The sequence below is a fragment of the Rhinatrema bivittatum genome, chromosome 1, assembly GCF_901001135.1.
Source record: "Rhinatrema bivittatum chromosome 1, aRhiBiv1.1, whole genome shotgun sequence".
Taxonomy (NCBI): Eukaryota; Metazoa; Chordata; class Amphibia; order Gymnophiona; family Rhinatrematidae; genus Rhinatrema; species Rhinatrema bivittatum.
Window position 1 is genome coordinate 161663881 of NC_042615.1, and position 20836 is coordinate 161684716.

The 20836-nt window shown below is 48.2% G+C and overlaps 1 protein-coding gene across 3 annotated transcripts in view; it reads right to left on the reverse strand.

Moving 5' to 3' along the window:
- WDR19 (WD repeat domain 19) overlaps positions 1 to 20836 on the reverse strand; it is a 410737-nt gene that overhangs the window by 295003 nt on the left and 94898 nt on the right. For all 3 annotated transcript variants that reach the window (XM_029589326.1, XM_029589343.1, XM_029589335.1), the window contains exons 9-10: positions 16028 to 16201; positions 6804 to 6874 (exon numbers count right to left, since the gene is read on the reverse strand). In XM_029589326.1, the coding sequence (XP_029445186.1) occupies positions 6804 to 6874; positions 16028 to 16201 (245 nt within the window). The remainder of the gene's footprint in view (positions 1 to 6803; positions 6875 to 16027; positions 16202 to 20836) is intronic.

The window sequence follows — 20836 nt, forward strand, 5'->3', positions numbered from 1 at the left end:
ATGTCTGTGATTGAGAGCCTGCCTGTGAGAGAGAGCAGAATGTTGAGATTACTTACCTGATAATCTCCTTTTCCTTAGTGTAGACAGATGGACTCAGAACGAATGGGTATAGTATGCTCGTGCTAGCAGTTGGAGACTGATCTGACGTCAGCACGGGTATATATACCCCCACAGGAAGCATAGCAATTCAGTAATCTTCCTTGTAAAAGCTGTTATGGATGTGTGTGTACTGACGCTCAGTGAAATAGTGAAACAGGATTCCCCTGACCGATTGATAGTAGCTGGAGACCGCCAGCATTCCCAACCGGAAGGCGTCGACACCTGGCAAAGGGGACACTCTTATGTAAAGAAATGACATGGCTTACCTTGAATCGGTGAAACCCATGTATACTGGGAGCTGGGCAGGATGCTGAGTCCATCTGTCTACACTAAGGAAAAGGAGATTATCAGGTAAGTAATCTCAACATTTCCTAGCGTGTAGCCAGATGGACTCAGAACGAATGGGATGTACAAAAGCTTTACTCCCAGCCTGGGCGGGAGGCTGCCTGAGGACCATGTAGGACTGCCCTCGCAAATGCTGTGTCCTCCCTGGCCTGGACATCCAGACGGTAGAACCTGGAGAAGGTATGAAGGGAGGACCATGTCGCCGCTTTACATATTTCTGCAGGCGACAGCATCCTGGATTCTGCCCAAGATGCCGCTTGCGCTCTGGTAGAATGAGCCTTGACCTGTAGAGGCGGAGACTTCCCGGCCTCTACGTAAGCTGCTCGGATAACTTCTTTAATCCAGCGGGCGATGGTGGGCCGAGAGGCCGCTTCACCTTGTTCCTTTCCGCTGTGCAGGACGAACAGATGGTCCGTCTTTCGTACTTCGTGTGTCATTTCCAGATATCTGGGCAGCAATCTGCCTATGTCGAGATGGCGTAGTAAACGCCCTTCTTCAGATTTCTTCAAACCCGCCGTGGTAGGCAAGGATATGGTTTGGTTAAGGTGAAATTGTGAGACCACATTAGGTAGAAAGGAGGGAACCGTGCGAAGATGGATAGCCTCCGGATTGATTCTGAGAAAGGGATCACGGCAGGACAGCGCTTGTAGCTCTGAGATGTGGCGTGCGGAACACACCGCCAGCAAGAACACCATCTTCAAAGTTAGAGAACGGAGAGACAAGCCCCGAAGGGGTCTGAAGGTGGATCCTGCGAGGAAATCCAAAACAAGGTTGAGGTTCCATAGGGGCACTGGCCACTTCAGTGGCGGACGAATATGCTTGACTCCTTTCAGGAAGCGAGAAACATCTGGGTGCTTGGCACTGGTCTTGCCGTCCCTCCTGGGACCGTAGCAAGACAGCGCAGCCACCTGAACCTTGACGGAGCTGAGGGAGAGACCCTTCTGAAGCCCATCCTGCAGGAAATCTAAAACAATTGGAATTGTGATCGCATGTGGGTTGGTGCCATGAGTGTCGCACCATGCTTCAAATACTCTCCAGATCCTTACATAGGTGAGGGATGTGGAAAACTTGCGAGCTCGGAGGAGTGTATCTATCACGGGCTCTAAGTAACCTCTTCTCTTCAGTCTAGCCCTCTCAATGGCCAGACCGTAAGAGAGAATTGAGCCGGATCCTCGTGGAGGATGGGACCTTGACGTAGAAGGTCCCGGAGAGGAGGCAGGAGAAGGGGCTCCCCTGCCAATAGTCTTCTCATGTCCGCGTACCAGGGTCTTCTTGGCCAGCCTGGTGCCACTAGAAGAACTAGGCCCCGGTGTTTCTGAATCTTGTGGATGATGGCGCCCAGCAGAGGCCACGGAGGAAAGGCGTATAGCAGAGTCCCTGGAGGCCATGGCTGAACCAGGGCATCGATTCCGTGTGAGAACGGATCTCGCTTGCAGCTGAAGTATCTGGGTACTTGAGCATTGGACTTGTCCGCTAGTAAGTCCATGTCCAGAATCCCCCAGTGATCCACAATCATCTGGAAGGCTGTGGGTGACAGCTGCCACTCTCCCGGATTTAGGCTTTCTCTGCTGAGGAAGTCTGCCGTGGTGTTGTCCTTCCCGGCAATGTGGACGGCGGAGATGTCCTGAAGATTCGCCTCTGCCCAAGCCATTAGCGGGGTTATCTCTAGAGATACCTGTCGGCTTCTGGTTCCGCCCCGATGGTTGATGTATGCCACCGTGGTGGCGTTGTCGGACATCACTCTGACTGCTCTGTTCCTCAGTTCTCCGCAGTGTGCTCCCCAGCCGCTCAGGCTGGCATCTGTGGTGAGCAGAGTCCACGTGGGGGAGGACATCTTCGACCCCCTGCTCGTGTGGTTGGACTGCAACCACCACTGTAACTGGGTCCATACCCTGGCTGGCAGAGGTAGGTGTGCGGAATAGTTCCGAAAGCGGGGGCTCCAGCGAGAGAGCAGGGAGCGCTGTAGAGGTCTCATATGGGCCCTTGCCCAAGGTACCACTTCCAGGGTGGAGGCCATAAGGCCGAGAACCTGCAGATAATCCCAAGCTATGGGCCGACTGGCTCCCATCAAGTACCGGAGACGCGTCTGAAGTTTTAACCTTCGCTTGGTAGTGAGACTGACTCTGTCTGCCTGGGTGTCGAACTGTACTCCCAGGTATTCCAGTGATTGGGAAGGCTGTAGGCAACTCTTGTTGAGGCTGACTACCCATCCCAGGCTTTCCAGAAGAGCGATCACTCTGTCAGTTGCCCGATGGCTCTCCTCTCGTGATTTGGCCCTGATCAGCCAATCGTCTAGGTAGGGATGGACAAGGATTCCTTCCCGTCTGAGTGCCGCTGCTACCACTACGACCACCTTGGTGAAGATCTGCGGTGCCGTGGCTAACCCGAAGGGTAGAGCCCGGAATTGGAAGTGGCGTCCCAGAACCTTGAAGCGTAGGTAGCGTTGATGATCCGGATGGATCGGGATATGCAGGTAGGCTTCTGACAAGTCTAAGGCCATGAGGAATTCTCCTGGCTGTACTGCGGTCTTGACTGAGCGCAGAGTTTCCATGCGAAACCTCGGGACCCTTAAGTATCAATTGACTGAAATGAGGTCCAATACGGGCCGGAAAGTGCCCTCTTTCTTGGGTACCATGAAATAAATGGAATAGTGTCCAGAATTCATTTCCCAGGCAGGTACTGGGATGATGGCTTTCAAGGACAGGAGCCTCGCCAGGGTAGCTTCCAACGCTGCCCTCTTGTGTATGGGACACGAAGATTCTGGCTCTTCACTGTGCGTGGCTCTAAGCTGGCATGCTGAGCAGAGGCCGAGGGCTTTAATGCCGGAATCAGGAGGCACCGCCGCTGAAGACGCTGAGGCGTTCTGTTCCATCGCGGCTTGAAAATACAATATGCGCACAACAATATGCGGCAGCAATCTGCGCTTAATAGAACAGGCACTCAATAGTATGCGGCAGCAAAATGGCGCTTAAGAGAACAAGCGCTCAATAGTATGCGGCAGCAATATGCGCGTAATATAACAGGCGCTTAACAATATGCGGCAGCAATATGCGCTTAATACAACAGGCGCGTAGCAATATGCGGCAGCAATATGCGCTTAATACAACAGGCGCTTAACAAAAATGCGGCAGCAATATACGCTAAATACAACAGGCGCTCAATAATATGCGGCAGCAATATACGCTCAATGATATCCGATATGCGCTCATTAATATGCGGTCAGCAATATACGCTCAATGCTATCCAATATGCGCACATTAATATGCGGTCAGCAATATACGCACAATGATATACAATATGCGCTTAGTCATAGACAGGCGCCTATCATGGGCGCTCAATACCTGAACAAGGCCAACAAAATGGCGCCCTCCACGGCGTGCCGCCTACAGGCCATGCCGCCGATCCTCGTCCCTCGGAGACCAAAAAGTAAGAGATGTACGCCTTATCTGATCCTCGGCGCTTCCCGGCTGTAACCCGGGCGGTCTCCGGCTGCGGGGGGAGAGGGTAAGTACCTTCACCGCCGCGCTTGAGGATTTTCACCCGCTGCCTCTGAGCCGCCGAACTCGTCTCGCTCGGGGCTAAGTCCACGCCGGGACCGAGGCGCCTCTCAGCCCGACCCGAGCCTTTCACATTCGGGGGCTAGATCCCTGCCGCGATTCGGCCACCGGACCGAGGCCTAGACCTCCGAGGGATCACGGAAATCACCCCGAGAAACTCAACTGGGGGAGGGACCTTAGGGTATCACCGCAGGAGTGCGGGCTTGATGTTCCTGGAGAAAGTTTAGTAAGTAGAATAAAGAAAGTAGAAAAATAGAAAGTAGTATTGGAAAACACGCTCAACGAGCGTGCAGGCTCTCCAAACTGCTTTGGAGACGGAAATTACTGAGTTGCTACGCTTCCTGTGGGGGTATATATACCCGTGCTGACGTCAGATCCGTCTCCAACTGCTAGCACGAGCATACTATACCCATTCGTTCTGAGTCCATCTGGCTACACGCTAGGAAATGTAAGTTTATGATTGGGAACCTGTATGTGTAAGTTTGTGATTGAAAACCTGTTTGTGTGAAAGAGTTTGTGTGTATGATTGAGATCCTTTGTGAGTGAGCGAGATCATGTGTATGTATGATTAAGAGCCTGTGTGTATAAGTAAGGGAGAGAGCATATGTGTCTGTGTGTGATTGAGAGCTGGTTTAGGTGAGGGAGCACGTGAGTATGTGATTGAGAGCCTGTGTGTAAATGAGAGCGAGCATGTTTGTAAGCATTGAATGAGAGTCTGTATGTGAGAGAAAAAGACAGCATGTATGTGTGATTGAAAGTCTGTGTGTGTAAGTGTGAAAAGATAGACAGCATATGTGTAAATGTGTAATTAAGAGCCTATATAAGTGAGAGAAAAAGCATGTGTATATGTGAGTGACTGAGAGCATATGTGTATAGGTGTGTAATTGAGAGCCAGTGTGAGAGAGAGCGCTGGTATGTGACAGAGAGAGGAGAAAGTTCCAAGCAAACGACCCCTCCTCCTGCTAATTCAAAACAATCTCAGGACACCTGGATATCAAACATTTCCAGGTATGCAGAGCAAAAACATTTTTGTATCCTTATTTTTCATTACTGGGTCTTTGTGTCTGCTATTTTGAAATATTTTATTGGTATTTAGAAATTTTTTATATGAGTTTTTAATTATTGGATATTCCACTCATAAGCTGTTTCGAAATAATCTGTTCTTTTTATTAGTATGGTTTTACTGCTACTGATTTTATATTTCTTGATTTGTTTTATAAGGATGGGTGATGTTTCTTTTTTCCTTTATTCACTGCATACAGAGACTCTGGCTTATTGCAGTTTCCAATTCAGTTTTTTCTGCATGCTTCTAGTTATGTGTTTTGGTCTCTTTATTCTTTGTTAGGTGAGGGTCAGTACATGTGACTCAGGTGAGGTTTTCTGCTGGCGTGTAGTTTCTGTGTAGGGCTCTATAGCAGCCTGACTTGGTCCGTTTTCCTAATAGGAGATGTATTGGTGTCTTAAGGCCTGGTGTAATATTTCAGTGTTGCCTTTTCTTAGGTAAGATGGTTACTGTTTAAGTGCTGGAAATTGGTACTGTTTTGGTGTGGGATGTTTACTATTTATGCAATTTCTGTTCAGACAGAATATGTATCTTTTCCTTGTGTCATTTTAAACAATAAAAATAATTACCGGACCTTTACTTTTTATTTCCGCCGTGAATTGTAATGAGCAGTGTGTCACACATGTGAGCGTGGCCTGTCCGGTGTGTGACGATGGGAAAAAGGTTGAGAACCACTGTGCTATACTAAACTTCAACATAAGGAGGGTAATTTCCAGAGACTGTAAGGAGCTTGCAGGCTCATGGGTACTTTATCCTACAAGCCAATTTTCAAAGACAAACTTCTCAAGGAATTTCAGATGTCTTACGCCACTGGCCAAATGTGTACCACTGAACTAATGGAAGCAGGTGGTTTTGCAGGTCATTAAACAATACTCAAAATAGTAATTTGTCCCATTTTTGTTGCTCCTCAACCTAACTTTGCATTTTATTTTATGAGGAAGAGTGGGCCAGTAAAGAAAAGAGAAATTCCTTTTTTCCCCATCATTCACCACTTTATTCCCTATTGGTTTCAGAAATCTAACCTGTCTTTTATGCTCTTAGATAAAGGAATCTGCAAAATGGCTCCAGAACACAAACAAAAAGTGTTTTCTCATTTTAAATAATTTCCTAGTCATTTACAGGTTAAACTCGGTTAATATATACTAATTTGTTGATCTCCAGTAATACTGCACTTGATAGAATTTACTGTTTTCTATCATTTTCTTGTTTCACTTCAAGACCTTCCTCTATTTTCTTCCAGATACAACTAGGACTATTTTCAACACATCTTTCCTTGAAATGGAGAATAAAGGATCCATGAATAACATTGGGTGATGGTCTGGCACTGAAGGTTTTTCTGCTCCCTTTAATCATCATCCCTCTCACTTTGTTGAAAATGAGGCCCTGAACTGGGGGCTCATAAAAAGCCTCCAACTCAAGGAACCTTCACTATCAGCAGCAAACCAAACACACTCCAGGGAATTCTACACTTAACCTGCAAAAGATCTTTCTGTTTCAAATCCTTATTATTTCTTTGTCGCATCTGTTCGAGTTTCTTTCTTAAACCATTTTTAACAGCAAGAGCCTTATTTTTAAATTTTTGGTTCATTGCACAGCACTGCAATTACAACCCTAAACACAATGCTGGGCAGACTGGACGGACCATTTTAATCTTTATCTGCCATCATTTACTATGCTACTCAAATTATGTTTATAAAAAATGGTCTGAAAAACAAAGGTCATTACTGAGAGTTTAATACCTTTAGTTTCATCATCCAGGTTTATAATAGCATACATGTCTTTAAGCTCTGTCAGGTCATGGATCTTGATGCTAAAACATAAAATACAAACTATTACTATATTTGTCTAATAAACTCTAACAGTTATTTTGGCAGGACCATACTAAGAGATACTGAGCCACTACTGTGACTTGGCTGTGGTGTTGTAAAGCAGATTTGGTTGTAAGTCTCATGTCTGACAGGACTAGTAGTGATCTGGCACATTGTCAAGATGATATACTTGTTTCCCAGAAGTGATGGAAGGCAACCACCATTGCTGAGGTGACTCCCTGGATAATGGAAAAGGGGCACAGGGGAATTCAGTTTCAAAGAAGACTTCCCCTCTAGCTCTCAGCTAGCAAGAAAATGGGAAGGGGCATATTAAAAAAGAAAAGGCATCATCCTTAAAGACTGCATGGGAACAAATTAAATCTTTTGGCTCATTACTAAATAGAATGGACCTTTCAGATAAAGCAGAGTTCCTTACCTGTAACAGGTGTTCTCACAGGACAGCAGGATGTTAATCCTCACATATGGGTGACATCATCAGGATGGAGCCCAATCACGGAACAGTTTTGTCAAAGTTTCTAGAACTTTGACTGGCACCTACTGGGCACTAACCCTGCATCCAGCAGGGGTCCCCCTTCAATCTCGTGTATAGCAAGAAATACATGCGAAAAATAAAATAACAAATTGCAAGCGAACCCAACTCCACGGGGTGGCGGGCGGGTTTCGTGAGAACTAACATCCTGCTGTCCTGTGAGAACACCTGTTACAGGTAAGCAACTCTGCTTTCTCACAGGACAAGCAGGATGGTAGTCCTCACATATGGGTGAGTAGCGAGCTGAGGATGCCCAAGCAATGCACCCAAAGATGTTCAACAGGCACAACAACAGGGGTGGATTTAGGTAGGCGGGCATCCTGAAAACCCTGAACGGAGTCGCTGGTAGGATGTCGGGTAGTTAAGCTGAGAATACGTTTCGTAGGATAGACTGGCCAAAGAAGGAATCTTGCCGGCCAGCCTTATCCGAGCAATAATGGGCTGCGAAGATATGGAGAGAGCTCCAGGTCGCAGCCTTACATATATCAATAAGTGGCACCGAATGAAGGTGTGCCACTGAGGTTGCCACAGCCCTAACTGAGTGTGCTTTCACACGATCTTGTAGCTGAATGCCTGCTTGCTGGTAGCAAAAGGAGATACAGTCTGCCAATCAGGAGGAAAGGGTCTTTTTTCCCCACTGGATTTCCCAATTTGATGTTATCGAAAGAAACAAATAATTGAGTGGACTTCCTGTGGGCTGACGTGCGCTCCAGATAAAAGGCTAGGGCACATTTGCAGTCCAGGGAATGTAGAGCCTTTTCTCCTGGGTTTGAATGGGGCCTTGGAAAGAAAGTAGGTAAGATGATGGATTGATTAAGATGAAATTCTGACACTACCTTTGGTGTGTATGGAGGACCACTCTGTCATGTAGAATTTTAGTGTAACATAGAAACATAGACATGACGGCAGAAGAAGACCAAACGGCCCATCCAGTCTGCCCAGCAAGCTTTCACACCTATTTGTTTTCATAATCTGTTACTCTGACCACTGAGGTCAGGGCCCTTATTGGTAACTTTTTTGTTCCAATTCCCTTCCACCCCCACCATCGATGCAGACAGCAGTGCTGGAGCTGCATCTAAGTGAAGTATCTAGCTAATTGGTTTGGGGTAGTAACCGCCGAAATAAGCAAGCTACTCCCGTTTGTTTACCCTGCATGTGCAATTCAGCCATTGTTGGTTGTCTGAATAAAAATCCTCTTTACTTAATTCCCTCTGTTGCTGAAGCAATGAGCTGCGCTGGGTACTTATTCCAAGTCAAGTATCATGCTTAATTGATTCGAGGTAGTAGCCACCGTAACAAGCAAGCTACACCCATGCTTATTTGTTTACCCAGACTATGTAATTCATTCCTTGTTGGTTGATGCTGAATATAAATCATCTTTTCTTCATTTTCCCTGCCGTTGAAGGAGAGAGCTATGCTGGATGTGCATTGAAAGTGAAGTATCAGGCTTATTTGATTTGGGGTAGTAACCGCCGTAACAAGCAAGCTACTCCCCTGCTTTTTTGTGGATGCAAATCCTTTTTTCCACATTTCCTCTTGCCGTTGAAGCATAGAGCAATATTGGAGTCGCATTAACTGTGTGTATGTTTATTGAATAAGGATATTAATCTCCAGGTAGTAGCCGTCATTCCCGCAAGCAAGCCACCCTTTGCCTCTTCTCTTCATTCACATCCTCTAGACTTTATGGATCCACTGTGTTTATCCCACGCCCCTTTGAAATCCTTCACAGTTTTGGTCTTCACCACTTCCTCCGGAAGGGCATTCCAGGCATCCACCACCCTCTCCGTGAAGAAATACTTCCTGACATTGGTTCTGAGTCTTCCTCCCTGGAGTTTTAAATCGTGACCCCTGGTTCTGCTGATTTTTTTGCAACGGAAAAGGTTTGTCATTGTCTTTGGATCATTAAAACCCTTTCAAGTATCTGAAAGTTTGAATCATATCACCCCTGCTCCTCCTTTCCTCCAGGGTGTACATATTTAGATTCTTCAATCTCTCCTCATAAGTCATTTTATGAAGACCTTCCACCTTTTTGGTCGCCCTTCTGTGGACTGCCTCCATCCTGTCTCTGTCCCTTCGGAGATACGGTCTCCAGAACTGAACACAGTACTCCAGGTGAGGCCTCACCAAGGACCTGTACAAGGGGATTATCACTTCTCTTTTCTTACTCGATATTCCTCTCTCTATGCAGCCCAGCATTCTTCTGGCTTTAGCTATCGCCTTGTCACATTGTTTCGCCGACTTCAGATCATTAGAGACTATCACCCCAAGGTCTCTCTCCTGCTCCTTACATATCAGCCCTACTCTCCCCATCGAATACAGTTCTTTCGGATTTCCACACCCCATGTGCATGACTCTGCACTTCTTGGCATTGAATCTCAGCTGCCATATCTTCGACCATTCTTCCAGCTTCCTTAAATCCCGTCTAATTCTCTCCACTCCTTCCGGCGTGTCCACTCTGTTGCAGATCTTAGTGTCATCTGCAAAAAGACAAACCTTACCTTCTATCCCGTCCGCAACGTTGCTCACAAAGATATTGAACAGGACCAGTCCCAACACCGATCCCTGCGGCACTCCGCTCAACACCGCTCTCTCATCAGAGTAAGTTCCATTTACTATCACACATTGTTTTCTGTCCGTCAACCAGTTTGCAATCCAGGTCACCACTTCGGCACTCACTCCTAAGCTTCTTATTTTATTCACCAGTCTCCTGTGCGGGACCGTATCAAAAGCCTTGCTGAAATCCAAGTAGATGACATCGAGCGCTCTTCCTTGATCCAATTCCTTAGTTACCCAGTCAAAAAAGTCAATCAGATTTGTCTGATAGGATCTTCCCCTGGTGAATCCATGCTGCCTCTCTGGTCCAGCAATTCTTGCGACTGTAGATAGTTCACTATTCTTTCTTTCAACAGTGATTCCATTACTTTTCCCACCACCGAGGTGAGGCTGACCGGTCTGTAGTTACCAGCCTCTTCTCTGTTCCCACTCTTGTGAAGCGGGACCACCACCTCTCTTCTCCAATCACTCGGCACCACTCCCGTTTCTAAGGATCTATTGAACAGGTCACACAGCGGACCCGGCAGCACATCTCTAAGCTCCCTCAGTATCCTGGGATGAACTTCATCAGGCCCCATGGCTTTGTCCACTTTCAGTTTCCCCAGCTCTTCCCATACATTCTCTACTGTAAATGAAGTTACATCTACTCCATTCCCCTCCAGTTTCTTGTTAACTAGCGATGGTCCTTCTCCAGGGTCCTCTTTAGTGAACACCGAACTGAAGTATTTGTTTAATATTTCTGCCATTTCTTCGTCTCTCTCCACACATTGATTCTTTTCATCTTTCAATTTCATTATACCACTTTGGACTTTCTCCTTTCACTGATGTATCTGAAAAATGTTTTGTCACCTCTCTTTACCTCTTTGGCAATCCTTTCTTCTGCTTGACTTTTTGCCATCTTGATTACTTTCTTCGTCTCCCTCAGTGTAAGGCGAGTAGATGACTAATGCCTGTATCTCACTAACTCTGCGAGCAGATGTTATAGCGAGAAGAAAGATTACTTTCCAGGAGAGATAGTGGAGATCGCAGTAGTGGAGAGGCTCAAACGGAGGTTTCATGAGCCACCCTAAGATCACGTTAAGGTCCCAAGAGGGCGCAATGGAGGTTTCAGGTGGAGCAAACCTCTCATGAAGCGTGTGACTAAAGGGCTGTGTCGAAATAGAGACATCTCCTACTCCGTTGTGGAAAGCGGCACCACACTGACATGCACTCTTATAGAAGAAGTTTTCAGGTCTGATTCTGACAGATGCCAGAGATAGTCCAGAAACTTTGCAGTGGAACAAGTGAAGAGGTCTATGAACATGGACGAGCACCAGACCGTAAACCTTTTCCACTTAGAACGATAAGAGCATCTCGTGGAAGGCTTTCGTGAAGCTACCAGGACTCGGGATACCGACTCCGAAAGGTTAAGGAGTTGGAGTATTAACCTTTCAACATCCAGGCCGTCAAGGATATGGCCTGGAGGTTGGGGTGGAGTAGGCACCCATCATTCTGAATTATCAGAAACGGATTCTCCCCTAGAGGGATGCGCCGGCGAACTGATAGGTCCTGGAGGATTGAGAACCAGACTTGGCGTGGCCAGTGAGGAGCTATCAGAATCATTAAGCTCTTGTCCCATAGTAACTTCACGGGAGTCGATATGAGTGGAAGTGGAGGGTACGCGTAGAGGAGACCGCTGGACCATGAGAGGACAAATGTATCTCTCGGCTGTGAGTGGCGGCTGCAAGTGAGGGAGCAGAAGTTCTCTAATTTTCGGTTGTGGATGGAAGCAAAGAGGTCTATTTGTGGATACCCCCAACGTTGGAAGATGGTGTCCACTACCGTGGGATTGAGAGACTATTCATGCGGATGAAAGATTCGACTCAACTTGTCCGCTAGAACATTGTCCACTCCCACCAAGTAGGTCGCTCTGAGGTACATCGAGTGGGAAAGAGCCCATGCCCATATCTGTGCAGCTTCCTGACACAGAAGGTAGGAGCCCGTTCCCCCTTGCTTGTTGATGTACCACATCACCACCTGGTTGTCGGTCTGAATCAGGATGGCCTTGCTTGAGAGGCAATCCTGAAAGACTCTGAAGGCATATCTGATTGCCCAAAGCTCCAGGAAATTTATCTGATGTTTGGCTTCCTCTGGAGACCAGGTTCCCTGCGTCTGGAGGCCGTCGACATGAGCACCCCAACCTAGGTTGGAGGCGTCCATTGTCAGGATAATTTGAGGTTCTGGAATTTGAAAGGGAAGGCCTTGAAGAAGATTGGAGAGCCACATCACCAGGCCAGCGACATGCGGAACTGCTTGGTAAAGTGGACAATGCAGGACACTGAATGATAAGCCTGAACCCACTGGGACTTGAGTCCATTGCATGACTCTCATGGCGAGGCGTGCCATTGGAGTGACATGTACAGAGGATGCCATGTGACCCAGCAAAATGAGGAAATGACGAGCTGTCATGTAATCTCGATCCTGGAGGCATTGCGCTAGGGACAAGAGTGTACGAGCTCAATCCTGAGGGAGGAATGCTTTCGCCTGCACGGTATCCAGGTCGGCTCCTATGAAGGATAGGGTTTGAGATGGAACTAGGCTGGACTTGGGATAGTTGATCAGAAACCTGAGAGACAGCAATGAATAGGGAGTTAGACATAAGGAGGCTAGTGCGTCCTTTTGAGTTGGAGCCCTTATCAGCCAATCATCGAGATAAGGGTAGACATGATTGCCCTGACATCTCAAGTAGGCTGCGACCACCACAAGGCAGTTGGTAAAGACTCGAGGTGTGGATGCTAGGCTGAAAGGCAGTACCCGGTACTGGAAGTGCCGGGGGCCAACTAGGAATCGAAGGAATTTGCGGTGAGACGGAGTGATCAAGATGCGTTTGTACGCGTCCTGAAGATCCAGAGAGCAAAGCCAATCTCCTCTTTGCAGAAGAAGAAATAGAGTGCCCAAGGTTGCCATCCTGAACTTTTCCTTCTGTAGATACTTGTTTAAGGCATGGATGTCCAGGATCGGATGAATGCCTCCTGACGTTTTTGGAATGAGGAAATACCGAGAATAGAACCCCTGCCCCTGCTGGGAGAGGGGCACCGGTTCTATTGCTTGGGATTTCAGGAGGGTTGAAACCTTCTCCTCCAGAAGAGAGGAGTGGTCGGATGATTCCCACGTTGGCCGAGGTGGGGAGTCTGCTGGTACAGACAGGAAGTTGAGGTGGTAATCTTGAGTCAGTACAGCAAGTACCCACTGATCTGAAGTGATTATGTGCCATAGGTTGGTGAAGTAGCACAACCAACCGCCGACGGTATGGACGGTAGAGGAGGTTGGCTTATGCTCTCCAGCGAGGAGTCAAAATCCAGCAGCTGGGCCCAGTGGAGGAGCTGGCTGAGTTTTCTGAGGCCTGGATTGTCTGGCCTGACCCTTCTGGTAAGGTCTGGAGGGGCGACCTCGAGTAGCAGGAGGATATCTCCGTGACTTGAAGGATGGCCGCTTACAGTCTCTTCGAATGTCCTTTTAGAGGAGGACTGAAAATCAGAAGGCATAGATGAAAGCTGGTGTAGCGTCTCGTGGTGGTCTTTGAGCTGTGCTACAGTCTCCTTGATTTTGTCCCCGAAGAGATTATCTCCAACGCAGGGCAGGTTAGCCAACCGGTCCTGTACCTCTGGTCTTAAGTCAGAGGACTTCAGCCAGGCCCATCTTCGTGCACTAATCCCCGCTGCAGACACCCTAGAAGCAGTATAAAAAATGTCATAGGCAGCGCGGACCTCATGCTTGCCAGCATCTAGACCCTTCTGAGCCAGGGTACTGAGTTGATCCTGAAGCTGGTCTGTTAAAGACTCAGAAAATTCCTGGATCTTTTTAAATAGGTCTCTGTTATACTGGGTCATGTATAACTGGTAGGAGGCAATGCGAGAAATAAGCATTGAGCCATGGAAAACACAACAGCCAAATGTATCCAGGGACCTCTGTTCTTTCCCTGGAGGTATGGAAGAATGCAGCTTAGAACATCGGGCCTTTTTCTGGGCTGACTCTACAATCACAGAATGGTGATCCAGCTGTGGTTTTTGGAAACCAGGGGCGGTCTGTACCAGGTAGGTGGCATCTGTTTTTCAATTCACCGGTGGTTCAGATCCTGGATGCTCACAATTCCTCTTCAACAAGTCCAGGAGGACTTCATGAACAGGTATAGACATGATTTCCTTGGGTGCATCTTCGAATTGGAGCACTTCCAGCATCTTGTGTCTGGAGTCCTCTTCCGTCTGAAGTTGGAAAAGTATAGCTTCAGACATTTCCTTTATAAAATTAATAAAGGACAGGTCCTCTGGAGGAGAACATCTTCTCTCCTTAGGGGGAGATGGCTCTGAAGGTAGATCATCAGAGTCCTGGGAAGAATCATCGGTCCAAGGATCGTAAGGCTGATCACCTGCTCCCATAGGATCTCCAGAGGGAAGTAATGGTGCTATTCTGAAGGATCAGGTCTAGGCACCGATGGCATCAGAGGAGGCACCAATGGTATCGATAGAGGCACTGATTGAGGACGATGTGGTATCGATGGTATTGGTGACATCGATGTGGCAAGATCCCAGATGGTCCGGGCATAGGTTCCAGCCTCGGTGCTTCCTCATTGTCCGATGACAAAGGAATCGGGGTGGAAGGCATTGGACATACTGGTATCCTCAATTCCACCAGTGGAAGGGCACCAATCAACGCATCCAGCCTGCTGAGTAGCGGCACGAGCGCCATTGGAATCGGGTCGGCGACTGGAGCTAGCATCAGTGCTGGCGTCGACGGAGGCTGGAAACCCTGCAGTGCCTTTCCGATGGCCTCTTGGATCATCCGATCCAATTCCTTGCAGAAGCCTGGGGCGTGGAACCCCAGCTCCGGAGCAGGAGGCAGCAGGTGTAGCCGGAGAGTCCATCGGTGAAAGTGGAGTCGTGGCTCCCTGCACCAATGAAAGTGGGGAACGCCTCGGTGACCCAGTCACAGAGGAGGATGGGATTTCTTGGTCAGCGGCTCTGTCGACGCCAATGCCGAGGGCTTGCCTGGATCAGCGGACTGAACCTTCCGATGATGGTTTCGATGCTTTTCACAATGTTCTCCTCGGTCCTTCTCCGGAGCCGAAGAGGAAGAAGTCAATGCCTTCGGAGTAGTTGGTGCTGGGTGGACAGCACTGGTGTCTTGCTGCTGGCGAGAGGTCGATGGCACCGGCTCAGACGATGTCGAAGCACTCGATGGAATCGGTGGCTTTGCCTGAAAAAGAAACTCCATCTTCTCTGAGCAGGCCTTACAGCCCTTCGGTGTCATTTGGGCACATTTGGTGCAAGTTAAGATGTCGTGGTCCGAGCCCAAACACAACACACAGACTCTATGCAGGTCGGTGATGGACATTGTCCGAGGACAATCGGGGCACCGACGAAAACCCGACGCCATGGCTTTGACAAAAATGTAGCCACAGTGCAGTCAATGGCCGGTAGGCCCCAAAGGGAAAACTCGATGGGAATAGACCGCAAATGAGGGTAAAGCCTTACCTTACGACCGCGGACTACGGAATCGATAGAGGGACCCCTATGGGGTAGAATTTTTTGAAATTTTAGAAATAAGTTCCATGAGGAAAATTCCTGTCAGGAATCTCTAGAGAGCTCCTTAACACACATGGCTACTGCTGCGAGGAAAAAAAGAGACTGAAGGGGGACCCCTGCTGGATGCAGGGTTAGTGCCATGCTGGGCATGCCCAGTAGGTGTCAAAGTTCTAGAAACTTTGACAAAAGTGTTCTATGATTGGGCTCCATCCTGATGATATCATCCATATGTGAGGACTACCATCCTGTTTGTCCTGTGAGAATCGCAGTATAATAGTAGCAAAACATTCCATGATAGCAATAGACATCTTATACAAAGTGCTTCTCTTTTGCAACAACAATAAAACCTACTTTATCCTGAAATGTATAAATGAGGTTAGTCTGTCAGTATTGGATTGAGTTTACCATTTACTTGTAACGACAATCAACATGTGCCTTCATGTACCACTTTCCACATCAACAGTTGGGAAGATTTTACCTGTGTCACTTACCAATTACCACCACATGAAGCTGCTTTGTTCAGTGATTGAGAGATGGAAATGCTTGTCAGGTTGTCATTGTGATTACGAGCCTGGAAAAGCTCTTGGCCAATCTCCCGGATGTGTGTGGAAATAACAACAAAAAAACCTTGCGAAAAACCAATAATGATGTAGCCATCACCATACCTACAAGAAAAGATGATCACATGTTTGCTAAGGAGACAATAAATCTCCCCAATACCACCACATTTTTCACAACTGCAGTGGAAGAAAGTGTGAGGAAGAAAACCAGATATGAGAAGCAGAGAGGGAGAAAAAGAAAATGGAAGGAAGAGATAATGCACATTTTGCAAAGTACAGAAGATCATATTTTATCCAAAAGAGGATGGGCCCATGGTTATTAAAGATAATAGACATTTCTGGATAATGGAAGTTCCTTCATATGAACTGGGGAAGTCACAGTTCAAATCCTACTTCTCCCACATACCCTCTTTGTAATCTTGAACAATGTAGAAATTACTTACCTGATAATTTCATTTTCTTTAGTGTAGACAGATGGACTCAGGACCAATAGGTATAGTGTGCTCCTGATAGCAGTTGGAGACGGAGTCAGATTTCAATCTAGCATCAGCACTACATATACCCGTGACGAGGCTCTGATCTTCAGTTTTCTCCTCAAAAAGCAATTATGGATATATGTGTGTTTGGATAATTTCAATTAACTTGGTTAACGTGATTAACTTGATACTTGATTACTCAGATTGGTTGATGTGGTTTCTAGCTGGAGACTGCCGGGGTACTCAACCGAGAAGCGCCGACACCTGGTAATATGGGTGTCTGAACTAGATATAAGGGTTGGCTTACCTGTGCTTGTGTTGCTCTCGGCAGGAGGTTCCCCCGAGGGTTCTTGATTACGAGGCAGCTAAGGGCGGGGTGCTGAGTCTATCTGTCTACACTAAGGAAAATGAAATTATCAGGTAAGTAATTTCTACATTTCCTAGCGTGTAGCAGATGGACTCAGGACCAATGGGATGTACAAAAGCTACTCCTGAACTGGGTGGGAGGCTGTCCGTGGCACACTTAGTACTGCCTTTGCGAATGCTGTGTCCCCCTTGGCCTGAAAATCCAGGCAATAGAATCTCACAGAATGTATGGATGGAGGACCACGTTGCCGCCCGACAGATCTCTGTGAGTGACAGCATCTTGGTTTCTGCCCAGGACACTGCCTGGGCCCTTGTGGAATGGGCCTTGACTTGTAGAGGTAGAGGCTTGCCTGCCTCTATCTAAGCCGCCTTGATTACTTCTTTGATCCAGCGGGCTATGCTTACCCGTGAGGCCACTTCCCCTTGCTTCTTCCTGCTGTGAAGAATGAATAGATGGTCCGTCTTTCGTACAGTTTCCGATCTTTCCAAGTATCGGACTAGGAGTCTGCTGACATTCAGGTAGCAAAGAAGGCGTGAGTCTTCCGAATCCTTATGCTCGTCTGGAAATGGCAGCGAGATGGTTTGGTATAGATGGAAGTGAGAAACCACCTTTGGCAGGAAGGAAGGTACAGTGCACAGCTGTATGGACCCCAGCGTGAATCTGAGGAATGGCTCGCGGCATGATAGTGCTTGAAGTTCGGAGATTCGACGGGCTGAGCAGATTGCCACGAGGAACACAGTCTTCAAGGTAGGGAACCGTAGGGACAGACTGCGAGTTGGTCTGAACGAAGCTCCCGCTAGGATGTCTAACACTAGATTGAGATTCCATAGAGATATCGGTCACTTTAGGGGTGACCAAATGTGCTTGACCCCTTTTAAGAAGCGGGAGACATCTGGGTGGGCCGCTAGGCTGCTGCCGTCCACCCTGGGTCTGAAGCTGGCCAGGGCGGCCAGTTGCACTTTGATGGAGTTGAGGGACAACCCTTTGTTCACGCCGTCCTGCAGAAATTCCAGGATCATGGGGATTTTGACTGTCCATGTAAGGATGTCGCAGCCCTCACACCAGGTTTCGAATATTCTCTATACTCGTATAAATGTTAAGGAGGTGGAGAACTTGCACGCTTGGAGCAGTGTGTCAATCACTGGTCCTGAGTATCCACTCTTTTTCAGGCGAGATCTCTCAATGGCCAGACCGTAAGCGAGAATCTCGTTGGGTCTTTGTGGAGGATCGATCCTTGCTGGAGTAGATCCCTGTGTAGAGGCAGGCGTAGAGGGTTTCCCGCCAGAAGTCTTCGCATGTCCACGCACCACGGTCTTCTTGGCCAGTCCGGGGCCACTAGAAGTACCAGCCTTCTGTGGTGCTCTATCTTGCGGATGATTCCGCCCATGGAGGGAAGACGTACAGTAGGTCCTCCTGAGGCCAGGTCTGGACGAGGGCATCGATTTCCTGGGACAGCGGTTCCCGTCTTCGGCTGAAGAACTTGGGAACATGGGTGTTGGACCCGATTGCCAGAAGATCCATGGCTGGGGTTCCCCAGTGGTTTACTATCCGCTGGAAAGCTGTTGTAGACAGTGTCCATTCCCCCGGATCCAGACTCTCTCTGCTGAGGTAATCCGCAGTGACGTTGTCTTTTCCCGCGATGTGGGCGGCTGATATCCCTTGTAGGTTTGATTCTGCCCATGTCATTAGGGGGCTCTATTTCCAGAGACACCTGCTGACTTCTGGTTCCCCCCTGGCGGTTGATGTAGGCCACTGTTGTGGCGTTGTCCGACATGACTCTGACTGATTTGCCCCGGAGTCTGTGACTGAACCGTAGGCAGGCTAGTCTGACTGCTTGGGCTTCCAATCGGTTTATGTTCCATGCCGACTCTTTTTTATCCCATTGTTCTTGAGCCATTAGCTCCTGGCAATGGGCTCCCCATCCTCGTAGGCTCGCATCCGTGGCGAGCAAGGTCCTTTCCTGTGGGGATAGGCTTGTTCCCTTGCTCAGATGGTCTTCTTGTAGCCACCATTGTAGCTGGTTCCGAACATTCACCGGTAGCCGGAGAGGGGCAGAGTAGTTTTGAGACAATGGGTTCCACCCTGACAGTAGGGAATGTTGTAGGGGCCGCATGTGGGCCCTTGCCCATGCGACGACTTCTATGGTTGATGCCATGAGTCCGAGGACTTGGACATAGTCCCATGTCGTGGAAAGAGTGGAGTTCAACAATGCTCATAGTTGTTCCATCAATCTCTTTCTCCTTGTTTGTTGATTGTTTGTTTATGTTTATTTATATTTTGTATATTTATACTTATATTTATAATTATTTTATTTTAAATCGTTCGCTGCTTTATCTATAAGTTCATACGAAGTTAGCCCTGTTATCTGTACCCTCTTGTTTGATGTAATTTCCAACTTTGGTTCTATGTAAACCGACGTGATATGTACTAGTACAGGAACATCGGTATATAAAAGCCTTAAATAAATTGTAGGGGGGAAGGGTGACTTTGTTCCATTTGGTGTCGAACCGGACTCCCAGGTACTCTAGGGATTGGGAGGGCTGCAGGTGGTTCTTGGGTGTGTTGATGACCCACCCGAGGCTCTGCAGTAGTTCCTTGACTCTGGTGGTTGCTTAATGGCTTTCCTCTGGCGATTTCGCTCTGATCAGCCAATCGTCCAGGTATGAGTGCACGAGAATTCTTTCTTTCCTCAGTGTCACTGCTACTACACCATGTTCTTGGTGAACGTTCGGGGAGCCGTAGCTAGCCCGAATTGTAGGGCCTGGAACTGGTAGTGATGGCCCAATATCGCAAAGCGTAGGAAACGCTGATGGATCGGTATGTGGAGATAGGCTTCTGACAGATCCAGGGAGATCAGGATTCTCCCGGTTGTACTGCCTTTATGACTGAACGCAGGGTTTCCATGCGGAAGCGGGGTACCTTCAGGTAGCAACTGACGGTCTTGAGGTCCAGTATGGGCTGAAATGTTCCCTCTTTCTTGGGCACGATGAAGTAGATGGAATAGTGCCCAGAACTTTGTTGATACATGGGCACCGGTGTTATTGCCTTTAGGGTGAGGAGTTTTGATAGTGTGGTTTCCACTGCCTTCCTCTTGGAGGGGTCGTGGCACGGAGAAATCACAAACTTGTCCAGGGGGATGCTGTGGAAGTCCAGGTAGTATCTCTCTCAAATGATGGATAGGACCCAATTGACCAACATTATTTCGACCCATCTTTCGTAGAATAGGGCGAGTCTGCCCCCTATGATCTCTTCCTGTAGATGGGTCAGCTGATTCTCATTGCGTGTTGCAGCTGAGCCTGGTTCCGAGTCGGCTCCTCTTTTGTTGTGTCTGTTCCGAAAGGACTGTCTCCTGCCGGCGGGGTGAGGGCCTTGGTAAGTGTTTTTGTATGGTCTAAAACGCTGGGATCTTCTGCCCTTGGGTACCTGGGGAGAGGGGCGATGGCTCCTCTTGTTTCTGTCCTCCAGTAGATGGGGTACTGGGGACTCGCCCCATTTGTCGGCTAATTTGTCCAGTTCGCTTCCGAACAGGAGGGTTCCTCTAAAGGGCATTCTCGTGAGCTTCGTCTTAGAGGTCGCGTCGGCTGACCAGCTTCGGAGCCAGAGCTGTCTTCTGGCTGCCACTATGGACGAGAGGCTCCTGGCTGAGGTGCGTACCAGGTCTGAGGTCGCATCCGTGAGGAATGATATTGCTGGGTCTAATGCCTCGATTGGCATAGTTGCGTCCCTGGCCATAGCCAGGCAGGCGCATGATACCACGGCACAGCAGGCAGTGATCTGTAAGGTCATAGCTGATACATCGTAAGACTGTTTGAGGATGGATTCCTGCAGTCTGTCATTGGCATCCTTGAGTGAAGCTCCTCCCTCGACTGGTATGGTAGTGCGCTTTGTTGTGGCGCA